General features: G+C 40.6%; 1 protein-coding gene across 4 annotated transcripts in view; it reads right to left on the minus strand.

Annotated features, from left to right (window-relative positions):
• The window catches only part of pax7a (paired box 7a), a 47,331-nt gene extending 24,217 nt beyond the window's left edge, over window positions 1–23,114 (minus strand). The window contains exons 1-5 of one of the 4 annotated variants that reach the window (XM_035152103.2): window positions 22,407–23,113; window positions 20,940–21,175; window positions 20,018–20,147; window positions 19,460–19,588; window positions 845–1,044 (exon numbers count right to left, since the gene is read on the minus strand). In XM_035152103.2, coding sequence (XP_035007994.1) covers window positions 845–1,044; window positions 19,460–19,588; window positions 20,018–20,147; window positions 20,940–21,175; window positions 22,407–22,491 — 780 coding nt within the window. In that variant the 5' untranslated portion in view covers window positions 22,492–23,113. Of the gene's footprint in view, window positions 1–844; window positions 1,045–19,459; window positions 19,589–20,002; window positions 20,148–20,939; window positions 21,176–22,406 lie in introns of all 4 variants that reach the window. The other 3 variants (XM_035152102.2, XM_035152105.2, XM_035152104.2) reach the window with 3 other exon arrangements.
• Window positions 23,115–26,860: the final 3,746 nt, after the last annotated feature.

The raw sequence follows: 26,860 nt of genomic DNA on the forward strand, positions 1-26,860 counted from the left end.
ACAAAGAAACGGTTGCTAAGTGTTGCCTCACTTACCTCGAGTGGGATCTATAGGCATGCAGCTATTTTTGTTCTGAGATTTCTCACCCCACCCCCACTTCAATACCATGGAGGTAAATGTAATTTTGTTTACATGGAAGAAAGAAAATCTACTGACAGCCTGTTTTTCTATGTCACACTCCAAAACAGCTGATTGATTGGAGCTTTGTTCTCCCAAAGAAATAGTTCCTGTGAAAAATCTGAGTGAGCTCCAGGAGTTATCCTGAATATCATGTTCATTTCTTCTGAAAAACAAGTTGCTGTTTAATTATAACCACACAGGTTAGGGTTTTCATCTACGCTTATTTTCTGCTAGTTAGTAGCATTACATAAAAGTACTGGACGGATTTCTACAAAATGGTGGAAGGATGTAGAACGTGTCAGAGAAGAACCTTTAAAATCTGTATGCATATCTGGATCAGGAATATTTTTTTATCACTTTCTTTGCCAGTCTAATATGTTGGTATTTTTTTATGTTTTCATTGATTTCCCAGGGAATAATTAATAGATATATATTAAGAAAATCAAGCATATTTAAGAAACTGATTGTGAACGGTTTGGTGCAGCTTGATTAAATTTAAGGGGACTGTCGGCCTCTGCGGAGGTATACTATCTTTTTAGTGCGATTCTAGTTTTTAAGATGCAAAATCCTCCCATCGTCCCTTAGATTTCTCCGAAATCACATGGAAAAGATTTCCACATGGCACATTATCACTAGAGATGTGAGAATATGTGTTTTCATGCAGGCCTGTCACAGAACAATGTGTTTGCTCAGATCTGTCTGTGTGCTGTTGCTTAAGTCTGACCTGTACTCTGGCCTCTGTGAGTTTCGTCCTCTGAGCCAGCTCCTCTCTGGTGTAGATGTCGGGGTAATGTGTCCGCTCAAAGGCCTTCTCCAGCTCCTCCAGCTGCTCAGCAGTGAACGTGGTGCGACTGCGCCTCTGCTTCCTCTTCAGGGGCAGGTCGGGCTCCGAGTCTACATCTGAGCCCTCATCTGTGCGGTTACCTGAGGTGAGAAGAAAGGGACACGGGGCCATTTGTGTGTGATCGTGGAGTGAAAACAAGTAAAGAGAAGTCTTTTGTGTGAATTAACCGAGGGGTGTTTGAGGAAAATGGCATCAAATGTGAGCTGAAAGTGATCATAAATTAGTTCTAACAGCATTATCTGCGTTTTGGAGCCTCTTTTGTTGCAGAAGAGAGGGGGACTGGCAACATAGAAGATTCGAATGACAGCTTCTCCTCTCTCAATATACAACCGGGAGAATATTATCTTAATCTGTGGATATTTATTTAATGTAGAGGAGGCCCTGATACACAATCCTGCCTCTGAAAGGGGCCCCAGAGGCTGTGAAGGCAGAGGGCTGAGGGGGAGTGGGGGTGTTCGTGGGTAGAGGGGTTAATCTGCACAGGCCACCTTGCTGCTCCTCACCCTGCTTTTCTCTCTCAGTGGCCCAGGGCACACTGCTCATACACAGCACAGCCAGAGTGTATAAAATAGAACACAATATCACACCGAAACCATTCAGCGCCATGTGTTTCCATCTGCTGTCATTAAATGAATCACAACATATTTTACATTACTTTTTAGGCATTCAACTAAGCTGAATTTTTGCTCGAGGAACATAGATACAGCACAAAGATGCACAATCCGGGCCGACAGGGAAATTTTTGACAGCAAATACGCATTACCATTGCACATTACCGTTATAACTGAATTTAGAAAATTGCATCATTTTCACCTCCTCTGCACGTCTATTCAAACTACATGGCCCTTTTCATTTCATGTCATAAAATTCACATTTTCATAATTTCCTCATTGAGACATTGACAAGGCGGCGTGATGTGCCAGTGTTGCTCCAGGCCCCTTTTGGATTGCATCACGCACCGTCCAGAAAGTGTGGGAGAGGGAAAATAAAGGGAGATATTGAAGAAGAGGGTGTAAGAAGAGATTTGCGCTTCTGACAGTGGCCCCTCGCTATTCAGCTCAAATGAAAACTATAACGCTCACCTGAATGTTTTGCCTGAGTGAGTTCCTGTCGCCTGATTCATTGTCACACTGCTCCGATTTGTCTGTTTCAAGCTCACTTCAACATCAAATCTTTCAGCGTAAGTGGACAAAAGAATACTCAGACCGCGCCTCCAAATAACAACTGTGAGAACAAAAGAGCAACAGAGCTGGCGGAGTCTCAAGGCCAGCTCCAGAGTTTAATTAAACAAGGAATTAGGGGATTATATGGAAGCTATCATTACAGGCCACTCCATGAGTCTTCTACGAACATTTTTGTCCCCCTGAGCTCATGCTCAATGATTCTCTGTGGATTACATGTGGCCGCAGGACATGAGGCCGCATTCATTAAATCAATTCTTCAGTCTTATCCTTTTTAATAAAGATTGATTCTTGAAGCACAGGCTCTCTCCACTGCAGAACACCCTTGAACATACAAAGTTGAATATGTACATACACCACATATCCCTTTGTTGGTTTTCATGAGGATGCGTATATCCATTTGCCCGGTAACTTGCCGTGACGACACTTGAGACCGGCCCAGCAGTGTACAGATCACTTTCCAAAGTCACCTCTGCGTCCTACAGGGAGACTCTCGAGTCGTCTCGCACTCAAGGGGCTCGGAGAAAGACACCAAAGTCTTCTCCTGTTCAAATTATTTTCTTTTCCTCCTCCTTTGTTTGAGGTTCTCTCGCAGACTTTATTTTGCAAGTAAACCACTGCGGTAATCTGTGTCACATTTAGCATGCTATCAGGCTAATCGCTGATAAACCTCAGCAGACAATGGCGCATAACCCTGCTCTCAATTGAGCACAACACATCTGCTCTTGTACATGAACCAGAAGCACAAGGTCGACAGCCCTGTCTGTAATGAGTAAGGGAAAATGGAAAGTGGCCCACGATGCATGGGGGCCAACTGGGATTGGGGTTGAATGTAAAGCTCATCAATATGCTGGTGAGTAAAAAGACAGAGGACATCAGAAAACATGTGTCTGCTGTCCAGACTCTTCGTTCTGGTTAATATACGGTGGTGTTACAATAAAGGACCAAGTCCGTCCATGGAAAGCAGATGGTTTAGAAACTGGTCTCAAAGGCTGCATGACAGTAAATATCTTTTTCTGTCTGTTTCCTGAACGAAACACTTCAAGATGTAGATAAGTGTATAACATGTCAGTCTGTTTTCATCTCACCCACATGCCAAAGTAAATAATCGGAGACAAAATGAGGAAATATGCGAACTGGAAGGGTGCTAGGAGAACGGATACCTCCGCCAAGGCTAACACCTTATCTATCTCTAAACTGAGTTAAAGGAAGTGAAAATAAAGTATCCTGAATCCGCCCCCGTGATTCTCCCTTGGCCCATATCCCACCCTACTGCCAAGTTTCAATAAAATTGATTCAGTAGTTTTTGCTAAACCAGTAAGACAGACCAAGTAACAGCAATGAAAACACACCCTCCCTGGCGAAGGTAGCAAAATCCCTGCAGGGCAGCTGAGGTCCGTTTCTTGATGGTTCTCTCGGCACAAAAAGGTGCACTGTGATTACGCCTTCGCATAATACAACTGGTGTAATTTCCATTTAAAGGTTCAGGGGATATTGATAAACAGCTCCTGCCTTGTCTCATTAGTTATCGTCCAATTAGAATCTAATTATGTGCCATCCAGTGGGCATGATTACTGCCGTGTACTCTCCTCCAGGGGCCCTCTGAGGTTTTGCCCCGGTATTGATTTAATATTCTGCCCATTATGAATCGGAGGAGTTAATTAGGTTTACACATTGCTTTGTTGAGGTAAGAGCTTGATTATGATTTAAGATAACATTGGGTTTTATTGAAGTAAAAACTACCTTAACCTAAATTGTCGGGAATGCCGGGAGTGAAATGACTGAACTACACGGCTTCAGTACTGAAGAGGGCCGATCACTGACAACTGAATGAATATTGATAAACTAATAAGAGGACTGATGTTAATCTCTGCAAACAAACATAACCGTTTTATTCCAAATGCACATTACATTCTAACAATCTATAAACTATACTGATCTCTATAGTATAAATCACCATGATGCACTGCTTTATACTAACAGGTGATGATAGAGTACTGATTCAGCCAGATGTCAACTGAACAACAACCTTACTGTTCACTTTCCAAGCAAAATACTTTCTTCAGCACATTTTTTCTCAAGTGTTTCTGGAGCATCATCATTCACGGTTAGTTTGAAATGTTTTCCAGCTGTGATCAAGTTTTCTTTTCATTTCAGAGAATATTGTGCATCAACAGCATTCAAGTGCAGTCAAGTGTACTCGCTCTACATACTCAAAGCTGGTTCGGGATTTGGATGGAGTGAGGTTTTGGGACATGCAGCTAATTAGCGAGAAATCTGTCTCTACACAATTAAAACTGTTTTTTTATTTTTGATAAATATCATGTTTTTATGGGTACATCATTCTCCTGGAGAACTTGAGTTTTACACAGAAACTGTCGTCCACAAACAATTATAGTGTTGTTAATTAATGTGCAGTTATTAACGTATCCCATGGACGTGGAGAACCACACATTGACCCTGATGTGACTTTGTTTTAATGAAGCTCTAACTCCGACCAGACTTTTTGGATAAAACTGGGTTACACTCTTGAAGGACTCAAGCAGCTAGTTAATAGTTTGGAGGTGACTCCGAGGTTTAAAGGCCGCTCTCTCTCCCCGGAGATTTCACCGCTGACCTCACAGACAGACTCTTCAGACTACAGGCACATGGGATCCTCATCACCTCCTCATATCGACCCCCCCTCCCCACCTATATACTCACTGCTCTGCTCATCTCCCTTCAACCCCTCAAACCTTTACCCCCGAGATGCTGAAGTAACGTCGATTAAACAGGCAGCTGTCCATTCAATACCGGCAATTAAAGAAAGTGATATTTAAAGTTCCAGATTTACGATGCATAACAACAGCAATGAACTTCATGTCTGCTCGGTTGTTGAAAACACTGCATCAGGACACTCGATACCGTGAAGAGGTTTTGAATGAAACACATGTGAATGATTACAAGACGTTAATGTAAATGAAGACGTTAATGTAAATGATTACAAGACGTTACTGTCACCAGCATGAAAACTAATATCTAATGTGTTTAATGTAATCTCATGTAATAATTTTTGCTTTATTCCTTTTCATATGTAGTCTTTATATTATATTTTAAAAAATAACAATGAGAATAACAATAAGAATAAATGACTATCAATTCTGATGTGAAAATATAAAAATGTACAAAAGATCATAAAATAAAAACTATATTCCCTCAAATATGAATGCATTTAGCAAATGATAAGGTCGGGGAATTATTATATTTTAGCATTTAAACATACAAACAGAAATAAAAAATGAAAAAACAAAATCATGCTTTTGCAGCTGTGCAGGTGTAAAGCGTTTTTTATCCTTCACCTGTGAGCAGTACTGACTCAAAGTAAAGTTACACTCTAAAGCTGCACCTTGTCAGACTGTCTCTGATATCACAACCCATGGCCTCCATATCAGCCATACCTTCGCAAACTATCCAAGACACAGGGACAAAAACAGACAGGGCTTTGGCAGTGCAGCATTAGCTCATAATGGCTCATTTTGAAAAGCATATTAGTTCCAGCATAATTACAATCAGGCCTCACGCTCAGTGTTTTGCAGGCATTCACAGGACCAGCCTCTGAGCACCGAGTCACACCAGTTGACTGTGACTGACAGCAGATTTAGTTCAAAATGCTGTTTTTTCCTCCCTCTTTTTCCCCCACGGGACAAAAATAACACCGCATCCTTTCTCCCTATTTATGTTGACTTGTTTATTTTGTGCCTACCTTTTGTCGTAGTTGATGCTGCAATTATACTTTTTGTCAGTCAGAGGGGGTGAATATCAAAAGACCTAATTATGCAAACAGGCCTGTGATAAGAGGCATCTGCCTGAGATGGGATCTGCTATCTCTGACATGCATCTGTCTCTGTGCTGTCTCTGCTGCTCCAGGCCTGCATATAAACAGCCCTGCCTGTCCCCGGGACTGCACGCAATTCAACCGCTAACACTGGAGTGGAGGGATGTTTTTTCGGGGGCGGGGTGGGGGATCGCGCAGCAACATCAAATAGCTAACAACTTCCCAATTTGCATTTTTCCGAGAATGGTGCAGCATCTCTGCTTAATGCACTTGCCTGTTCATCCCAAAGGGGTTGCCAAGTTAAAGGAGGCATGTGATTCAAGGCATTTACCGAAGGATGTATCTGAGATAGGAACCTTATGTGAATACAAGATAGACGACAGCGATAACCAGAATGGTTTAAAGACAAATTCCCTATGAATAATCTCTTCCCCTAGTTATCTCCCTGCTAACGAAAAACAAAACTCTCAACGTGAGCGTACAGCCTCTGCAACGTGGAGATTTTATTCTGTATATTAGATATATTCAGATCAACATACAAAAAAAGAGTGTAAATGTGGCCGATCAAGTTATCCGTTACTCGGTTTGGTGACATGCCATAATACATAATCAATTTCCACTGGTTGTCAGTGACCTTCTCTGGGCAGTGATTTGACATTTAGCTGAAATTGAATCTGGAGGAGAGGTGTAAGTTTACATATAAGGATATTTTAAATGCACCTATCTAAAATAAAATCCTTCTCACCTTAAGGGACAGATGTCATGGGATAAAGTTTTGTCTCATGCCTTGTATCAATACAGTAGCAGGTGATTGCGGGCCAAGGGCACTTGTCCCAGAGTGTACCCGCTGCGAGAGGACAAGTGGAAGTGAACTTAAATTTGTGCTCTACCTGTACGGAAATTACACTTTATAAAGGAACTTGAAGTGGATTGATGAAAATGTTAGAAAATGCTGCCTCTCTTTTGTTACCAAACGCACAACCCCTCAGCGGCGGTGTCAGAGTTTTAGACTCTTTTACATCAGCATTCCTCAAGAAAATTCCAATACTTTTCTTCCCTTGTCTCTTGGACAGAATCACATTCTTTAGAAAAGGAGTACGGGGGCTTGAGGACAAAAATGCAAGGAAGGAAGAAAGATGGGAGGCTCTATAATCTTTGGCTCTCACAACAAACAATTAGCCCCCTTTTCTGTGTTTGAGGTGGGGAGAAAGTGAGAGAGAGTGAAGAGGAGGGGGTGCGGGAGAAAGCAGAGGAGACGGACAGGGAGAAGCAGCGAGAGCGATGCTCTTTTATGGCTCTTGTCATATGGATGAAGGCGCGGCGCGTCCATGAGAGCGCACGCTCACCTTCAACAACAGGGCGTCCACTGGGCCTCCCGGCCTTTTCAGCCTGGAGAGACGAGCTCCTCAGGGGGCCATTAGAGCATGAATAGGGGCCTGACAGCCCTGTGCAGCTCCGCAGGGCATCCATAAACGCTGACATATTGACTCCCCATGCCTCTGCACTGCACTGAGTGTGAAAGCGTGAAGGGCTTGAAGGGTGGGATTCTTTTTCTTTAATATACTACTGACTAAAACGAGTAATTTAACAGCAATATGATTTGTTGCTTTTGGCTCTTTTTCTACACGAGGGAAACACTGTTGTTCACCAGGCTATTGTTTAAGTTTGTTTGATTTTTTATTGTAAGGTAACATGAGGGAAAATGTACATAAAACTGCCAAAGTAGAAGAGCATATATGTACTTATATGCTCTTCTACTTTGGCAGTTTTTAGAATAAAGTCAGAATACAGAGGATCTAACGAAACTACATAGAGACTAGAAAACTAAATGTGAACCTTGTCTCCAGCCGTCACTTCCCCAAGACTGAGCTTCACTCCAGGTTTCTTCTTCTTCTCCTTCTTATTTAGAGCAGAATGTCATCGCCTCAGCTTAAGTCTTTACTAATTGAGGTCACAGCGAAAGTAATGAAATTAACAGAGAGCACAAGAAAGTAAAAAAGAAAGCCCATTGGGGGTCTCTGCCAAATGGCACTGGAGCCAGAGCCCCGGTCCCCCAGCAAAAGGCTCAAAAAACCTACACAGGAAATCAAACAGTGATGTCTCAGGGCTATGAGCTGAGGTCTCCTGGAGGAACAAATCATTTTCTCAACAAAGCCAAAGAGAGATTACTGGGCACAGTATAGGAATGCACAGCGGACATTTTTATGTGCCCAAGGGAAGTTTCCTAATTTTCTGGACGAGGCTGGGCAGCAAATATTGTGGAAAAGTTTTGAGTGATACAGAGGACATTATGGAGGGAGGACGAGTTGTGAAGACTGATGGAAACTTTAATAAAACCTCAGGATTCATGTGAACGAAGCGTTTCATTAATGTGCAGTAAAATAAAGGTTTGTATCTACTTTGGCTTCTGCTTCATATATTTGAATACTCCTTTGTACATCCTGTCTTTTAAATATGAAAAATAATAAAATAAAAACAATATAGCTCGCTTTGAAATAAAATAACGTAATATATTATCAAAAATACTATTATTCTACACTGTATTATGGTCCCCTGATTGCAAGTGAACAAACTGTTGTCAGAAATTAAATGAATATTTGCCGTTAAGTCCTTTTTTCTCTGGGCAGAGTGAAGCATCACTGTGCCTGGCATTAGTTTGAGATATTCCTCACATATTGAGGGTTTGTAATGTGGCACAGTAGCAAAGCTTTTTATACTGAGACTACATATTCCCCAAGGAGAGAATGACTGACGATGCAGAAATAAGCCCATTAGTTGAAAATGGGGGGGGACAACATTCGAAGTTGTTATTTTGTCGGCTGTAGGACGGGAGCCCCGCCCCACTGTTTGGACAACAGCTTTCAAATTTAAACTCGGTGGCGAAAAAACACATTTCTGATTCGCAACACTTAAGGGAACGTGTTTATTGTCTTTGTGGTCGTGGAGGGGGAAAAAACATGCACAATTAAAACAAATGAATATTTCAGTGGTGAAGCACATCAAGAGCATAAAATGTGAAATGTTCTGGCATTAAGTAGCATGGGCTAATGGCGATTTTTAAACTAGCAGACCATGGTCAGTGTCTCTCATTTATCACTGAGGGAGAGCACTGTGCGAAACGTAATTACTGTTGCACATTATGTGGGCTATTCCTGTATTGTAATAAAATTAGCCAGAAATGCTTTTTGTCTTTTCTAATGCAGCTCCATGGTAACCAGTGGACGGTCATAATGCAGAACACCACCGTGATCTGTGCCAGCTGTCAGAGTTTGACAACCCGAGCCGCCAAGGCAAATTGGAGGAAACTACATTTCTTTCAGTAAATTACGTGGCTCTGACCTGCTCATCTATTACCGAATTTAACATGGGGCATGATAAAGCTGGAGATGTCCCGATGGGCTCCACACTCATTCATGCTACACTCCGCTTTATTGTTTGGAAATATAACAAGCGTTTAATCACAAAGACAAAGACCTTTTGCTGCCAAAGGTCTCTGTCATTATTACACTGTCCATTTTAAACATTGTCCTGAGATTTTTTCAGGCAGGCGAGGAATTCAATTAGACCATACCGTTTATTCTATATTCGTCAAAATGGACAAATATTTTTTTCTTAGAAACAGATATTGGTAATTACAGGACTGCATCCTAATAAATATTCCTGAAAAATGTAATGGAAATAATAAAAACCCTTTTCAAACACGTTTATATGTATTGGAACACACCAATGTGGTTATTATAGGGGATCAAAGTGATATCTGCAAAACCCTTTCACAGGGTTGAAAAGCACATTTACAAATAGACATAATTTAGTTAGTTGGACCCACTAATATATTTCTATTTTTATTTGGCTTAAATCATAGAAACAACTTAACTTGTAAGCCCTCGTCTCCTGACGACTCCGTCCTGTTCTGTGCAGAATCACTGGTGGACTCTTTTTGGGCTTCGTCATTATTTAATCTGTGATCCAGTGACAACGTTTATATTGTTTGGTGGATAACTTATTAGGCAAAAATGACTACGATTTATGAAATGACATGGTTATTTAAATATTGCTTACAGCTGACATTACTCTGTACACTGTCTGTCATCATTTGGCAGTTCACCTAAGTCGAGACAAAACAAAAAACCTCCAGTCTACATGAGGACAATAACGGGAGAAATGTCGATGTTTGGGGCTTATTTTCTGAGTTGTGCGATGCTCTAATACCGTGAACATTGTACTGCCTGTTAACATTGTTACTGGTGCTTTCTGACAACAGGCTCCATTGTCTGTAAAGGTGACAAGGTCAGTTAATTACATTTGTTTATTGTAGCAGAATAATGGCATTGTTTTCTAATAACAGAACAACTGCAGCAGGAGGTTTGTTTTGGTGGATGTTACCTGAATTGAACTACACTTGTTTGTATTTATTCCAGATGCCTATAGGTTAAAGACACAAAAAGGACATCTCAAAGCAATTAAATGAGATTTTTGTCTGATAACAAATACTATAGGTTTTCTTTTTCCCATTAAAACCATTGCAGCTAATCTCCCCTGCTGAGAACACTTGTCTCTCCTCGTGGCATGGCAAGGAATCAGCAGTGAGAGATAAATAAATGCCTCTAAGAAAAACATTGGCCCTCTTGTCGAGTAACGTTTCCACTCGAGAGCAGCAACAGTCCACATGTCAACTCATTCTCCTCTCATTTCCTGCGCTCTCGTCGCCGAGACACCTCTGTCTAATGAAGGAGAGCAACCCCACAGGGTCTGTCATCCCTGAGTGTTGTTTTCCCTCTGGACAGCCCAGTCATTGTCCGCCACCACTGAAGGTAATACTCACCAATCGGGATTCATTACAACACCAAATCTACCAATGAACTGCCCACCGCAGGCGCAAACACACGACTGCCCGGGAGAAGAAATAGGCGTCCAAGGGACCCCCCTCCAAACTAAATTGGATTGCCAATACGGCCCACAGACATTTGAGAAGTCGAGAAAAACAATGGAGCAGAAAATAAATACTCCAAAGCCACAATGATGGCTCCACTTTGTAAACTAACACAGTATTGATCGTCTTCTTTTTTTGTTTGTTTAGAAAAGCCTCATCCCTGCTAATAGCTGTCTGAGAGTGTAATCTCTCCCTTGTCCTCCCCCTCCTCTCCTCCCCTCCACATTCCCTATTATGTGGTTTTCTTTCAGCGCGCCTCAAATAGTTTAGGTTCAGTGTCGCACTGGGGTACGGGGCATGGGACTGGGGACCAATTGTTTGCTAATGTTGACACCTGCCAGAGCAGGCTTGGTCTATTTGGGGCCCGCCAAGCTGCAAACTGGATGCTCCCCCTCTTTAGCAAGATTAAGTGTGGGTTGCTGGGGTCACAAATCACTGGACTCCCTCTGATGTTGTGAGGCACAGAGCCAGAGACTGAGCGGACTAAAAGAGAAAGCTGAGGAGGGAGGAACAGAGGAGGGAAGAGGGATAAAGAGTGACAGTCTATTGTTTGCTGAAAAGGAGGGGAATAATGTATCTTCTTGAGTGCGCGTAGCTGGTGTGTCCCGTCCAAAGAAATCAACAGTGGATCCACGTCACCAGAGCACACAGCAGACTTCTGCCTCACTTGATGTGCTCATAGATGAGCAGGAACATTTGAAATCTTTGTTTAAAATGTAGCATTAACAGTAAACTCACTGTCACGGTCTGCACACAACAGATTGTGTAGTTTCCACACTCAAAATATAAAATTAGTGGTATAAGAAAAAATTTGATGCAGCACATAAAGCCAGACTTTCTGGAGTTTTCTTTCAAATTACCTCTTAAGGATAAATAAACATGAAAATACACTGACTTTTCTCTCTTATTTGAAAAACATACATAAAGACCAAGAGAAAACCAGTAAACGAGCAAGGCCATGACAGACAGTGCTCAGCTCCTCCTCCTCCTCCTCCTTCTCCTCCTCCTTCCTTTGCAGATGTACATTAATGCAAAAGAAGGCAGCGTTGTGAGCTGCTGCAGAAGCGCCCTCTCTCCCTTTAAAACTGCTGCTGTCCAGCCTGATCGTGTCAGTTTGAAGGCCCCATTGAAAAGTATTCATGCATCTGCCTTTGAGGCACAATAGCAGCTAGTTTATAAACTGTCTGCCCAGGCACCCAAAGGCTTTAGTTCGTATTGTTTTCGGCCCCTTAATAAACTTTTTGGAGGAGTTCATCAACTCGCCTGAATAGCCTATGCAGCAAGTCTCAAGACAGAAAATAACAGAGGGGCCTTTTCTCCTCCCTCTTCTTTCTCTCGTCCTTTTCTAGTGGCTGTTCATCTAACAATGGTGAGAGCAGCCTGTCAGACATCACAGGGCTTTTTTTAATATAAAGGGAGTATTCAACAAACAGAGAAAGCGACCTCTTAAAATGGAAATGGAGGAATATTGAATTTTCACATTTGCACAGGAGGTTAAGGCGACTCGGACAAAATGATTTTTGAGTGAGCTGAATGTCGAGTTGTTGGGTTTTTTTTGTTTTTTTTAAGTTTCCGTAGGTTTTGTAAGAGCATGGAGTTCAAATGACATTAATGTTTTGCAGAAACTGCATGACCTGCTGTTTGCTGAAAGTCATGAAAATGTTTGAATGTCTAAATTAAAACACTGCTGGAGGTGGAAAACAGAGGAAATTTTTGTATTAAATTAATAGTTTTCTGTTGGAGATTGCCTGACACCTGTTAGACAGGCAGCAGGAGAAAAATGATGGGATGCAATAAAATGTAATTTTGGCTGTAAGCCATTAATCCACTGTCATACCTTTAAACTCTGTGGAAACAAAATTAGCCAAACTTAAAAGTCTTTAATAGATGTCTGTTCTAATTAATTTCATACCTAATTAAAGCAAGGCTGCAGTCCGTGCAGACTTGCCTGTTTAGCCCGCTGGATGGCCATAATTGAAGTAATAGCAGGGGGGTAAAAAAAAAGCTTGCTTAGAAATAAAAGCCCGCAGCGGTTCAATTCAACAACAACACCATCCAACCAGGCTGCACCCCCCCTACCACCACCACCCCTCCACCATCTGACCCAAAAAGGCCTCATTGGCTGCCCCGTCCTCACCACCTACTGTTTCCCACCGATGCTCTCGGTGCGCGTTAACACCCTAATTAGATGTGACAAGTTCAACGAGCTGGTTCCAGAGGAGGAAAAGCTGGTCAGGTTATGATTTCCGAGTCAGACTCACAGGGGGAATCTGTGGACAGCTGATTCCTGTCAGCCTCATTCATCTTCTTCCAGCCAATTAAACTTTATACTGCGCACAAAGCGACGCCAATCCGGGCCAGAGGCTGCGTTAAGTACCCGGAGAGGAAATGCAAACGTCTGAGGTGATGTCGGTATAATATATAGGCTCACAAGTATAATTATTATTATGATTATTATAATAATCACTATAATCATAATAATACATATAAACAAATTGACCAAGTATTTATAGTCTATATAAATATCTGAAGTTGTAGTTGTTATATTAGATATTTGCCACAAGAACAATGCAACAAATGGGTCTGATATTTAGGAGCAACATTTCCTAGAATAGTTGTCACAACACTAACAATTGAATTTGTCAAAATATTAACCCAATTTCAACCAAAACACCACAAAACTGTTTCCTCCAAATTTCCTGATATACCACGAAATTGATTTTATTCTACATTATTAGGTTAGCAAATAATTGATAAATTGTCGTTTTCAAAATAAACCAGCCAAAATAACTCTTTTTGATAGACTGCACCGAAAACAAAACAAACAAATGAAAAAAGGAACCCATCTTCCTTTAGGCCTGTACGTTCATTACTAACGCCCTCACCTGTTGACAAGAATGTGTGATGCTGATGGGACGTGTGGAGGCTATGTGTGTGTGTGTGTGAGTGTGTGTGTGAGTGAGAGAGAGAGAGAGAGAGAGAGAGAGAGAGAGAGAGAGAGAGAGAGAGAGGGACCCAGGTCAAACTTGACCAGAGACAGCAGCAGCAGCAGCAGCAGCAGGGAAGGGAGACTGTGAGCTTTGTATTTATTTTGGAGCAGAGCCCCGCAGGCACAGTCCAGGATCCCGCAGCCCCACGGTGAAAATTGGCGGAATAAAACACAGACAGAAACGGGAGACGCGCTGAAGCACCCCACTGTTGTGACAGGATACCTGGAGGGCAACGCTTCCTCTTTAATTTGTCTCGTATGGTTTGAGACCCCCAACCACACATCCAATCCTCCGAGTCTACATAAGCCTCCTGAAATTTAATTCTCGATGGTTAAATTATAGGCTATAATTAAATATCATATCATGTTGGGGAAAATAATGCTCAGTGGCGTGGAGGCATCTTATCAACTCGGTCTTCTTCGTCTCCTTTCGTTGTTATCACATTAATAGTAACAACATCTAAAACGGGTCTATCAGCATGTGCGGGGGAAATTGCGGGCTAAACAAAGGGCACCTATGGGCTTACAGCTTATATTCTGATATTTTCGAGCAGGAAATGTTAACCTTGAAATGCTACTATCTGCGTGTAACAATGTGCGATCATAACCCCATAAATGAGGGGAGAAATTGAATCCTTTTAAGTTATTAAGCAGGAAAGGATTATAAACTCGTCTTTATAAATGAGCTAGAAATCCCCATGTCTTCCTCTGTACACTTTTAAATTTCCCACTAGAAGCTGGGGAGGAAAGATTGCTCCTTTTCAAGAGCCCCACAAGAGATGGAAAAACCATTTTTGCGCCCAGATAGGGAGTCGTCCCACATGGTAAGCGCCACTTTAATTAATAGACAGCCTTGAGAGGTATCACTGTCAGCCTGGATAATGGCGGCAGAGCCACTGTTTGTGCTTCCATGAATATTTCTGATGTGATCAAAGTCAAATGCCAGCACAGACTGAATTTAAGCCTGCTCCATTTTTTTTAACTCAGCCTAATGCTGTCGACACTTAAAGCCCCCGACTCTGACACGTCTCTGTGGTGTGGTGGGCCTACGAGCTTAAAGTGCACACCTTCACATTCATGCATTACTCATTATACTCATATAAGCAGCAGGGTTTCGTGTTATTATGCTGCAGGGTTTGCTCAAGTTACCCGGGAGGCAACACGATCATTTATTACACAGGTTGTAGCTCTGGTCATCAAATATCACGATATGTCACGAACAGCCAATCACATCATTGCTTTTGAATTTATTTCTAAGAACTTATTTTTGAATGAAATATTGAAGGTAAAGGCTACTTTATGGGGGGGGGTTATTATATTTCAATGCAGCTCATTATTGTAGTAGCCCTGACGAAATAAATGAAATTGCAAAAGCGAACATGTCATTTATTCTCCATCCAAAAAGCAAATTTTTAGCTCATTACTTGAACAAATTTTAAAATTCGTGGCCTAATGATTGACTTAAAATACAATTTAGGCCCATTACAATGTGAGCTAGATGCATGAAGTCACTGTACTCATTATCTATTACTTAAAAGATATTCTGTTGAAATACTTATATTTATCTTATTCATCATTTTATATTTATCATCTTAAGTCTTCTTATTGTTTAACCAAAAAAAGTGCCTCTCAATTAAATGCTAAGGGTGACAACAAAAACTACAGTTTTGGTGCATTACTTAACTGAAATTGAAATTTGTCACGCCATTTTAGGCGCAGACAGGCTGCTCACTGAGAAACCGTTTAATCAAGTTAGTGGTTACTAAGCAACGGAGTAGGTTACGAAGTTACCTGCCAGTGAAGTTATAGGTACATGGATTTAATTTGAGTTATGTCAGATTTTAAACTGCAATATGACAAAACTAACTCTTTTGACTAATATGTGTTTTCCTAAGTGTAAAACATTTTCATAAATTAGCTCATTAAATTGACAGTGTTTACTATAAATAGCTGAGGAATTTTAGAACATTAGAAAGAATGTCAGTTTACATTGAGGGGAAAAATTATTTTAGTGGCCAACTATTTAATTACCCTAAAAGTTGAATTTTATATTTTGCCACATTTATTAGTTTTATTCATTTCTCCTAAAAATGTAACCATAAATTTAGCTTATTGAAAAAAATTTTATTTATTATTTTATTTTATTTTATTTTATTTTATTTTATTTTATTTTATTTTATTTTATTTTAATCGATCACATCCTGTCTTTCAGCTCCTGCCCCCTTTTTGAAAAAAAAATGAAGGCCCACCGATGTAAATTCCAGTGAAATGTGGCTTGAGTGGCTGCGGGGACAGGGGAGGTTAATCCGAGTTTAATGCAGTGAAGCACAGCGCAGGGTCTGGGCTATGATGGGTATGTTATCTCTGCCCAACATTTGGGTCTCCCTCAATTTCCACCCAGCCAAATAGCTGCGAGAAAGTGCAGATGGAGTCACTCTCAATGCCTGAGGAAAAAACGTTATTAATAGCTAAATAACTTCCCCATACTTTCACTGAATCTCTCTCACACACTGTTCCAGATGGATTTGTTTGAAGTGGTCTCTCGCTTCATTCCCCTGTCCTTCTCATTCAGCACGGCTTTAGACCCGAAATATAGCTACATTATATTACCATACACTTAGAGACCGGGTGAGTGCGCGCGGAAGTGTGTGTTATAGTTGGTGTGTTCGTGCGCGAGTGCCCTCATGTGTGTTTGTGACGTGGAAAAGAAGAGTGAGGGGCAGCTTTTCTCACTCTTCATCACTGTAGGCTGAGTGTTAATAACAGCTAGAAATTATAATTATTATCAATGTTATAATTATTATTGCTGTAAAACATGGCTGTACCCGGTAATTGAGAATAAACCTGAAATAATCTGTGCGTAATTGCTTGACGCATGAGGTAAATTTCCAAGCCTTTACATGTAGTTTACTTTACATGAAAAAGTGATACAGGAATGAAAACACTTTTCTTTTCTCTAAATATGTTTAAAACTAAGCGTGTGCCATATATTAAGTCTTAAATTATATTTGAATTAACAGAAGCCTCCTCCCCCTTGACTCCTAACCTGGCTCTCTGGGTTGTCCCTCACGCGCCTCCACCGGGCTGTCACTTTCCATCCTTGACGCTCGGGAATAATCCCACGTGGCATCTGTTTAATTAGGTTGAAGAACTCAGGTAAGCCTGCGATTCGCTCAAGTGTCCATCGCCTGTCTCCACCTCATCTTACGATCAGGTTGGATGCGTCAGTGCGGTGGCGGTTGGACGCCGGACAGCTGATTCAAATTCTCCTTCTCTCCCTGAGTGCGCATGGCGCAAAACAAAGGGATGCCCAAGTTTGCGCAGCAACCTTTACCCCATTCCTTGCGCGTAATTAAACTTTGGCACAGACTTAAACAGCCGCGCAAATGTGCGCACCATGGATGAGGAACTTGTCCCTGCACAAACAGAATGGTGGGTGGAGCAGGATCTCCGCTTGGTGATCACCACACGGTAAAAAAAAAAAAGGCCGATTAGGTGGAACTATTTTCGTAGAAATAACACTTACATCCATGCAGCAAAAATAGAATTTACAAATATTGTAATGTGCTGAACAGTTTAAATACACGTTTTAATAAAGCTAGATTAGAGCTTGGATAAATCCGTGATATAACCTCCGAGAAAATCAAATACACAGACCTAATAAACAAATAGATAAATAAATAAAGTCTTAAAATCTGGATAAGTAAACGAAAAAAAAAATCTCATGAATTTTGTGCCCAGGGCGAGCAACTGTGAGCTCCGCTCTGAGATGAAAGTGAAAAGAAATAAAAGGCTCTATTTAATCTGCTTTAAAACCCCTCTCCACATAAGGGCTGTGCTTCAAACTCGGAGAGTGAGGGGCTGATTGGGGATAAATACATTTCTTACCATGCCTGCGAGCTATTACACCCGGCACGAACACAGCCACCTATTCAGCAACCATCGTTTCCACTGCTTACTCTAATAAGTATTAACATTATTAAATGCCATCCGGATGCTGGTAGTCTAAACTGCATTACGCATGAGGGTGCGTCTCTTTTTATAGCAGCGTAATGCCGCCCCAATTTAAAACATAAGCAGCAATACGAGAAAAAACACACAGGAGCAGGGACATTATGAGGATATTTTGTGTTTTAACACTTCATAAGTCAAACTATCACATTATCCAGAAAACGCGTCCTGGGCGCGGCTGAACTAGGCTCTCCAGAAAAAAACCGCTGGTGATTTGTAACCAGCAGGATCCAAAATGAACACTGGAGACATCTCCAACAAAACGGTGACATTTTTTTCTCATAACATTAATGCGTGGTGTGACAGAAGAAGAAAAAGAGAGACCGTTTTCACGCTATCAACTGATTCTTCTCCAACGCCATTATATAAAATTACAAAACTATCTAGCAGCGGGGCGCACTGAATAATTCATCTCCTTTTATGTCTCTGCGCGCCCTTTGTCCAAACTTTTCTCTCTCTTTTAGCCGGTTTTTTGAATGTGAATGGACGGGCCCATGCTCTCCTCTTTTTTTCCTCCGCTGCCATCTTTCCAGGATTTGCTTTTGTACCTCGGACTCTTCACTTTTAGAAAGGCGTCAATAGAGGGGAGGTTTTGCTTGTGAAGTCCAAATTCAAGTTTGAAATTTTTTTTTGGAAGTGTCTTTTTTTTATTTGAGGTGGGGAAAGAAGAGGGCGTTTCTTTCTTATCTAAACTCCATTCACACATCTTTGATCACCAGACAGCTTTATAGCATTGTGCCATTTTCACCCCTCATAACCAAAGGAACCTCTAAACTAAAGGCTCAAATAAAACATGAGAATAAAATCAAGAATTTTTGGCAGTGAGTTAAAATTTTAAACTCTACTACTCGTGTTAGGAAATAATTTAGAATAAGAAAATCCTCACATTTGATAATTGAGAGTCTAATTATGTCCCCGGGTGCAATATAATAGTTACATTTAAATCCACCAAACATGCCACAGAAAATATGAAACCCACATCGCATACCAATACATTTTAAGGATATTAAAACCCTATAAATTCTATTGACAAATAGTGACAGTGAATACCTGCATCAAAGCTTTATTCCCCCTCCTCGCAGAGCATTACTAATAGAGCAAATAATAATGTGGACATTGATTTCCTCTTTAACTGACAAGTGGTGAAATGTCAGTGAACTGACATCGATTGTGAAATGGGTCAAACTGTCAGCTGTCGTTTAGGGGCTCGTTAAATGAGTGAATGGATGAGGAAGGCATTCGCCACACAAATTAATTTTCTGCAGTTTAAATACCTTCTGCCAAGGCTCTCATAAATAATTGAGCAAATGAACAACTGCTGGCTCGGAGTTAAAAGCAGGAATAAATTCTCCGTTTAGCTGCAGCTCGGATGTGGGACAATTTTCCCAAGAGGACGTTGAAGGGAGGAAGGAAAACATTTGCTTCCTGCTTACAAGGCTGCAATTTACTTTAAATGATGATAATAATAATAATGACAATACAATAATAATAATATCTGTGTGGTGTGAATGATAATTTGTTATTCCAGACATGTACAAAAAGGGCCATATACTATCTGCTGTTAACTTACATTTATCACCGAGGATGCCATCGATGCTATGCTTTGTTTTCTTTTCTCCATCTTCATCCTTCTTATCACAGTCATCCTCGTCATCTTTTTTGCCAAATCGGGCCCTCAATACGCGGCTGATGGAGCTCACTAATGGCAAATAAAAAAGTAAATGGGTGATTAGCCCTTAAAACCCATAGAAGAACCATAATAATCCTATCATACATTTATTTTAGAAGGACAAAATATAAATAATATAAATATAAAGCACAGGTAAAGTTTTTCAGTTGAGAAAAATGTTGAAAATGAAATTGTAAAAGAAAAAAAGGAGCAATGTCATACTGTAAATACAATAATCAGCTATAGATTCACTAGTGCAGAAGCAAAAGGATGACTTTTTTTCTTTTTTTTTCTGGGTCGACCAGCTGAGGGTGAGCTCTCCTGGCACTCTCCAACATTTTATTATCAGTAACTTAAAGGGGCTTAAAACATGTTGGTGCTGGTCATTCTGCTGGTGATGCTGCAGTGTTCGCTGGTAATAAGGGAGAAAAAAGTGCAGCTTACCAGATGAGGCCTCACCTGAAGGAACAGTGCTTCTGTCGCACACCCCGTCCTTCAGCAGCTTATCCCGGATCTCCCAGCTGAACATACCCGGGTTCTCTCGCTTGTACTCCTCGATGCGCTTCTCCACGTCGGGAGTTGCCACCTGCTTTAGGTGTGAAATGGCGAGTGAACGTGAAGAGAGAGAGAGAGGGAGACAAATTTACAGAGACTTTTAATTGAAAGGAACATGAAAAATATGCAAGTGCATTGTACAAGACATACAGATCTATAAATAATGTATAATTTTTAAATATCAGTATTATTATCACTATCATTCCAATAGGCCCATTGACATGTCTTAGCAGAAATATGAACAAAATATTAGACACCAGTGAAAAACCATATGCCCCCATGTATTATAATATATCAACAAATGTGCTCTAATAGAAAAAGGTAAAATACGTCTAATGTTTAGAATTAAATGCTCTTATTATACAATAATAAATAATAATATATACATCTGATTACCAAAAACACCCTGTGAAAAAAAATTTGATAAAAAATAACTTTTCAGTGTTTTAAATTTTAAAACTTCAGGGTTGTTTTTGAATAAATATTTTCATTCAGTTTTTTTTGTTTTAATAAATGATGTATAATATTAGATATTTATACAAACATAAAAAAACATCAGCAATTAAGTTATATGAAGAGGAAAAGAGTGGAGCTTGTATGTGTAACTTAAATTTTAGCTGAAAAAATAATAACTATTATTATTGATATTAATATTATTACATTTCAGGTGCAAATACAGAGTATTTTTATATCTTGATCTTCCCATCACACCGTTCTGTTAACACTACATCCGATCAGGGCTCCTCAGGTGTGATGCCCCCTCTGACCCACCCATCCTCGCCCCTCTCTGACCCACAGAGCCCGATCACCACGGGCCGCCACTCACCCTGGGCTTGCTGCCTCCTATGGCCCCGGGACGGATGGAGCCGGTCTCCTGGTACCGGCAGAGGATCTTGGAGACGCAGCCGTGAGACACCCGCAGCTGTCGCGAGATTACGCACGGTCGGATGCCGTGGTGGGCCATCTCCACTATCTTGTGTCGGATGTGATTTGGCAGCGGCCTCCCGTTGATGAACACTCCGCCAAGCTGGTTCACCCGACCCTGGCCCAGAGGGGTGGACACTGCGCCACAACAAACAACAACATCAGCCTCAGAAACAAACAACAACAACAACAACAACAACCACCACCACACAAGGGGCAGGATGTTCTGAGTGGATGCACTTTTAGTTTGTGAGGTGTGGTGGAGTAGCAGCGTTGTTTTTGCCATGTGGCTGACTTTGACCAGGATGCAGGTTACGCACATTATCATTTCATACATTTTCAAGAGCCAGATTCATCCAGCCTCAGTGACAGGATGTGTCCGAGGCCACTCCAGGCTGCAGCTCCACATTCAAGAGACACTGAGCAGGGTGACACTTCCCACCTTGATTATTCCTAGTCATGCTGTACAAATATTGATGTGATCCTTTGAGCCGTCTCTTTGCCGTGTGTGTTATTGCCATTTCCAGCAGCAGGACACTTGAACAAATCCCCGCAGCTCGAGTCACTTGCGAGCTACGTGGTTTTTGTCCATTTCACTCCAGAGCACTTGAGCACGCAGCGGGCGTAATGGGAAAACTGCTCCCGTAAATGCATGCAAATACAAAAGTGATCTTTTTTCCGCCCATATGTTCAGACGGCTGGAGTGTGGCGGGCTTGGAAGTTTTCAGAAATTACCAATTAAATTGCTTGTGTGTGCTTGTGGGAGTGTGTGCGTGCATGTATTTGTGTGTGTAACAATTGAGGATGGACTTGTAAAAGTGCTCCTTGAAATAAGGAACCAAAACATTGATTATTATCTAGTTTAATTTCTCATAAAGGCAAATTATTGGTAAATGGGCATGATTTTAATACAGAGGATAATTTCGAAAATAAAATAATTTCCAGGCCTTGCATATCTAAAAGCTATTCTTTTATAATTTAAATTACATGATTTAAAAAAACCATAAAAACAGCTACATTAAAATGTAAAATAAAATATATTAATAGGAATATTATTTTGTATAAAAAAGCAGGAGTTATTGGGAGTGTGTGCAGCTTCAAACTAAAATATGCTACAATTAAATACAGACATGGAAAACACCATGAAGCTCAAACAAAACATATTGTTAATAAATAAAGAATTTAAAAGCTGTGAGCTGATCTGCAGCCACAGGAAAGGTCAGTTTTTATTCTGGTTGTAAACTTTAATCATCATTAAATCGAGGTTGCATTTGTTCACCCAGTGTTTTATTTCTTAGCAATAAACACTTTGACCAACACACAAAAACAAACTGACAGAGTCACAAGCTGCGTGTCATGTTTTTCTTACCTTCCAGGGGAAAGCCGGTTCTTGGGTAATTCTGTCCTGGTGCAGGGCGCATCATCCGAGGCACTGTTCCTGGCAAAGTAGCCATCCCACAGTTACTCACACAGAACACGGACTCTGTTCGAAACCTGCGATACGCTCACAAAGTCCAAGTCAAAAAGAATAAAAAACAGAATATCTTTAAAAATGCTTCAAAAAAGATGCTCTCTCTCTCTTTCTCTCTCTCTCTTTCTCTCTCTTTCTTTCTTTCTCTAAGCGCTGTCAAATCCCAAATCCCAGGCGGAGAAACTGGACGAGCCCTTCTTCCACCGGGGGAAGAATGAAATTGATGCTCTCCTCTGCTGCGATGAATGTACGAAATAAAATAAAAAGTCAGTAACAAATGGAATAAAAACACCCTTAAGTCTGCAGACCGGAGGAGACGCACCAAAAGTTATGGATGGGAATTTGGGGGAGAAAACGGCAATGTTATTATTTTCCCTTGCTGTAGTTTGGGTTGAGTATAATGTCTGCTGGCTGGTTGGAAGTAGTTTAAGTGGCCAACTTTCGTGCATGTCGTAGGAGGAGACAGCCGCGCGCTCCCATTGGCTCACTGGCCTCTCCTGGGTTTATCCAGTAGCCGGCGGACCAATCAGAGGCGCGCATTCCACTTTTAATTCACTGCTGCCTCCCTCATAAGAAAAAGACCCCAACACACCAAACCCAGTTCAAAATGTTATTAAATCTAAATGTTATTCTAAATCCCGTCTTTAAAAAAAAAAGTGTGTGTCTGCCTCCTTGATATTCAGCCGCTCAAACCTGTGGAATATTAATGCGTTTATAAAAAGATGATATTCGATCTTTCTTTTCTTTCTTTCTTTCTTTCTTTGATAATCACAGTAAATGTAAAAATCAAAACAAATGAAAAACACATAATGCAACAGTAGCAAATCCATAAGTAAAAAAAAGCATTGAAAGTTGTTAAAAAATAGTTTGCTTGTATATAATAACACTTTTGAAAAATACATTTTGGAAAAAATATCAGAATTTATATTCGAAATTGTCACATTTTCGATAAAATATATTGAATCGTCGGCACCCATCGCCTGGTGTGAACCCCAAAAAAACCTCGCACCTGAACCAGCTGAGGACTGCGATGTGCGGGCGGATGGACCGGGCTCCGTGTACACGCGGCTGCGCGCCTGCTTAATGGCGGAGGTTTGGTCCAGCAGATGCTTTAGGCTTGTTAACCTTTCAATTAAGCAAATGTGCGCAGCGTGGACATCTGAATCGCTCCTATAGCTTTTCCTTTGTGGTAATTACACCATCGGATCGACCCGCCATTTGATGACAACAGGTTGACTTGCCCCCCGGAGTACACACGAGAGTAATTGCTTAAAGGTAATTGTTCATAAAAAAAAAAGAAAAAAGAAAGAGAAATGATGCGCTACTATTAAAGTGGGATAAAAAGCGCACATGTGGCAGAGAAAGGAGAGGTGCGTGTGTCAACTCGGTGGGCCCACCGTGCATATAAAATCGTGACAATTGCCGTGGAAAACACTCCTGGTGGAAGGCAATTTCACAAATAATTTTAGCAACAATTAGGGAGTGTGGAGGGGTGAAATGGCGATTTCACATGCAGATGCGCCGGTGGGAAGGATCTGGTACCCTGCCGAATAGCTCTGACCCTCACTCTCCCGCTTTGGTTTGCTTCACATGGGACAGGGGCGCACAAAGAGGCCGCCTCACCCTCCCGGGAAGGCGCAAAGAGCACTGGATTAAGTCAAGCATCAATCATGTGAAATCCAAACAATAGCCAATTTCTCTTTATGGGGAAGCATGTTCCTCTAAATACTCCACCTCCCCTGCTTCTCTCTTCCTCTCCCTTGCTGCAACAGGTATGTTCTTTCTCTCTTTTCTTTTCTTTTCTTTTTTTTTAAAAAGAAGAATCACACGGACACGCACATCAAGCTAATAATCCCGTATCCCTGCAAATATCATTGGTTCACCACCACCAGGTCTGGCCTCTGTTATTCTAATCATTATTAGCCTGGTATTCATTGGTTATGCAGCTGCTGATAAAACAACAGGAGTTTAGAGTGGGCTGTGAAATGTGCATCATTTACATTATTGTGAATTTAAGTGTGAGGTGTGTAATATTTTTTCAAACATAAAGGCAGATGTGTTTCTCATCTGGAGGTCACTGCCACAGTTTATCCCATAGATTCTGATTTGTTTTTTGTCTATTTTAAAGATCTTTCTTCAGCTTTAATGTTGTTATCCCCCAAAAAGTTGTATATGATTCCCAAAATGTCTAATTTAGGATTCCCTTTCAGACAAACATGCAGGAGGAGGACGATGACCTTACAACGTATAAGAGACTTTAGAGCGGAATGAAAACAGAGCTCATCTAATGCAGCAGTTATTACCTCTTGAAAATCACTATATTGTAATTGTGTTTGTGTTTCTTTTTATGAAAGAAATTCATAGTTTTTCTGCTGATTCATTAAGTAAAATTAAACCTTTAGCAAAAAAAGAAAAAACTCAGCACATATCACAAAACAGTTTATTACAACCTCCTTATTAAGACATGTATAGTTCATAAGCAGGTTTATTTAGTAAAATTAGACCTTTGGTAACAAACACTTTGGGTTTAACACAGAAACTGTTTATTACAATGTCCCTTTTAAGAGTTTTCAGTTTATCAGGTGATTTATGAAGTAAAATTAAACCTTGAATGACAAAAACACAGTGTATCACGTAAACGTTTTATAACAGCCTCATTATTAACAGTTTTCACAGTTTATCCACCAGATTATAAAGTAAAATGATAGCTTTAGCCCATAAAAGAAAGAGTGTACCACAAAAACTGTTTATCATAGGCTCCTTATCAAGAGTTTTCATAGTTTATTAGCAGGTTAATAAAGTAAAACTAGACCCTCAGTAACAAAAAGTAAGACTGTATCACAAAAACAGCTGATTTTTAATCTTACAAATGCTCGTTTGTGGTTTTGCTGTGTTTTCTGCTGGGATAAGTTTCCATTTAGGCATTGGCACCATGTCCACTAGTGGGCGACGGCTGCTTCATCTTTTTTTCTGTCAGTTGATTTATGTCCTAAAGGACAGAAAAGCTCAACTTGGCTCCTTTTGGAGTTTTTCTGCAGCTCCAAACAACAGACCCGTAAAGGTAGAGCTGTGTATGCATCATATTTCCTTACTGTCTGACCACGAATAGCATCTGAATCTCACTCGTCCTCGTCACACCCTAAACCACATTTATTGTGGTTGATTCTGCAGGGTTCAGCTCAGCGTCTGGTTCATGTATATAACTCTGTCACTTAAGTTTCCTCTCAGCTGCAGCAGACAGAAAAAAAACTCTTCCTCTCTCTCACGATACAGTCTGCAATCTTATCTTGATCAGGGTCTCTCTTCAAACACTTTCCCTCATAGCCTCTCATTATTTGTGTTCTGGTAATTACCAAAGTTTCTTTCTTGCTTGTAGGTGAACCCTCTCCCCCTCCTCTCTCTTCTTTACGTGTATTTTCGCTATACAGAAGCACAAAAGAGAAAACACCTTGGTTTAGAGGCATCGCCAATTTCGTCTTTATCTTTTTCCGAGCTGAACAAAGACGATAAGTGCATATAAACATTATTTTTATTTGAATTTGAACACTTCTCTTATCTTCCAGAAGGTGAGGGTGAAGCGTTAGATCCAAACAAACAATACATTCTGTCTTTTAGATTATGTATTTTTTATATTTCACATTGCTCTGAATGAAGTCTGTCAGAGCTGATAAACCTCTGTGCTGCACTGTTTCCCCGCGATGAATAAACTCCATGAAATTAAAAGGGAACAACCTTGAGGAGCTAGGTTTAAACTCAGACATTAAATATGTAAAACACACAAGTAAAACTAAACTGCTGTATTAGACAATTCAGATTATAAACATTCCCAAAACACGAAAAACATTCAGACAAACATCCAGTCTCCTGCAGTTTTCCAATCCCTACTAACCTGCGCTGTAAAAATCAAAACTATATTAGTATCCTGAAGCTTTTCTTTTACATTTAATATGCCTATTAATGCTGAAGGAAAGCAGATATATTTTTCAAAATAATCTTTATTTTCATTCTGCTTCTCCTGTGATGACTGGCCTCAATTCTTCTCAAGTTGAAGCAACTGCCTAAGTCTATACATGCAATAAAAGAGTGGTTACTATGTTACCTCTGAACGCTAATGTCCAAGTTGTTTTCCAGAAGAAAAACAAATGTCCGAGTGAGCCCATGTGAGAATACAGCGAGAAAATGTCCGGATAATTCACAGCGAGCAAATGATGACGTTTCTAACACGTGATGGACGTGAAGCTGAAAGAATACAAACAACTCAGGATGAAAATCAGGAGCCATAAACGTAGAAGACGCCGATGACAATGTCAACTTGGAAAAGACAACGATAAGGCGACGCTGAAATTCTCAAA

Source organism: Hippoglossus stenolepis, chromosome 3 (assembly GCF_022539355.2).
Source record: "Hippoglossus stenolepis isolate QCI-W04-F060 chromosome 3, HSTE1.2, whole genome shotgun sequence".
Classification (NCBI taxonomy): Eukaryota; Metazoa; Chordata; class Actinopteri; order Pleuronectiformes; family Pleuronectidae; genus Hippoglossus; species Hippoglossus stenolepis.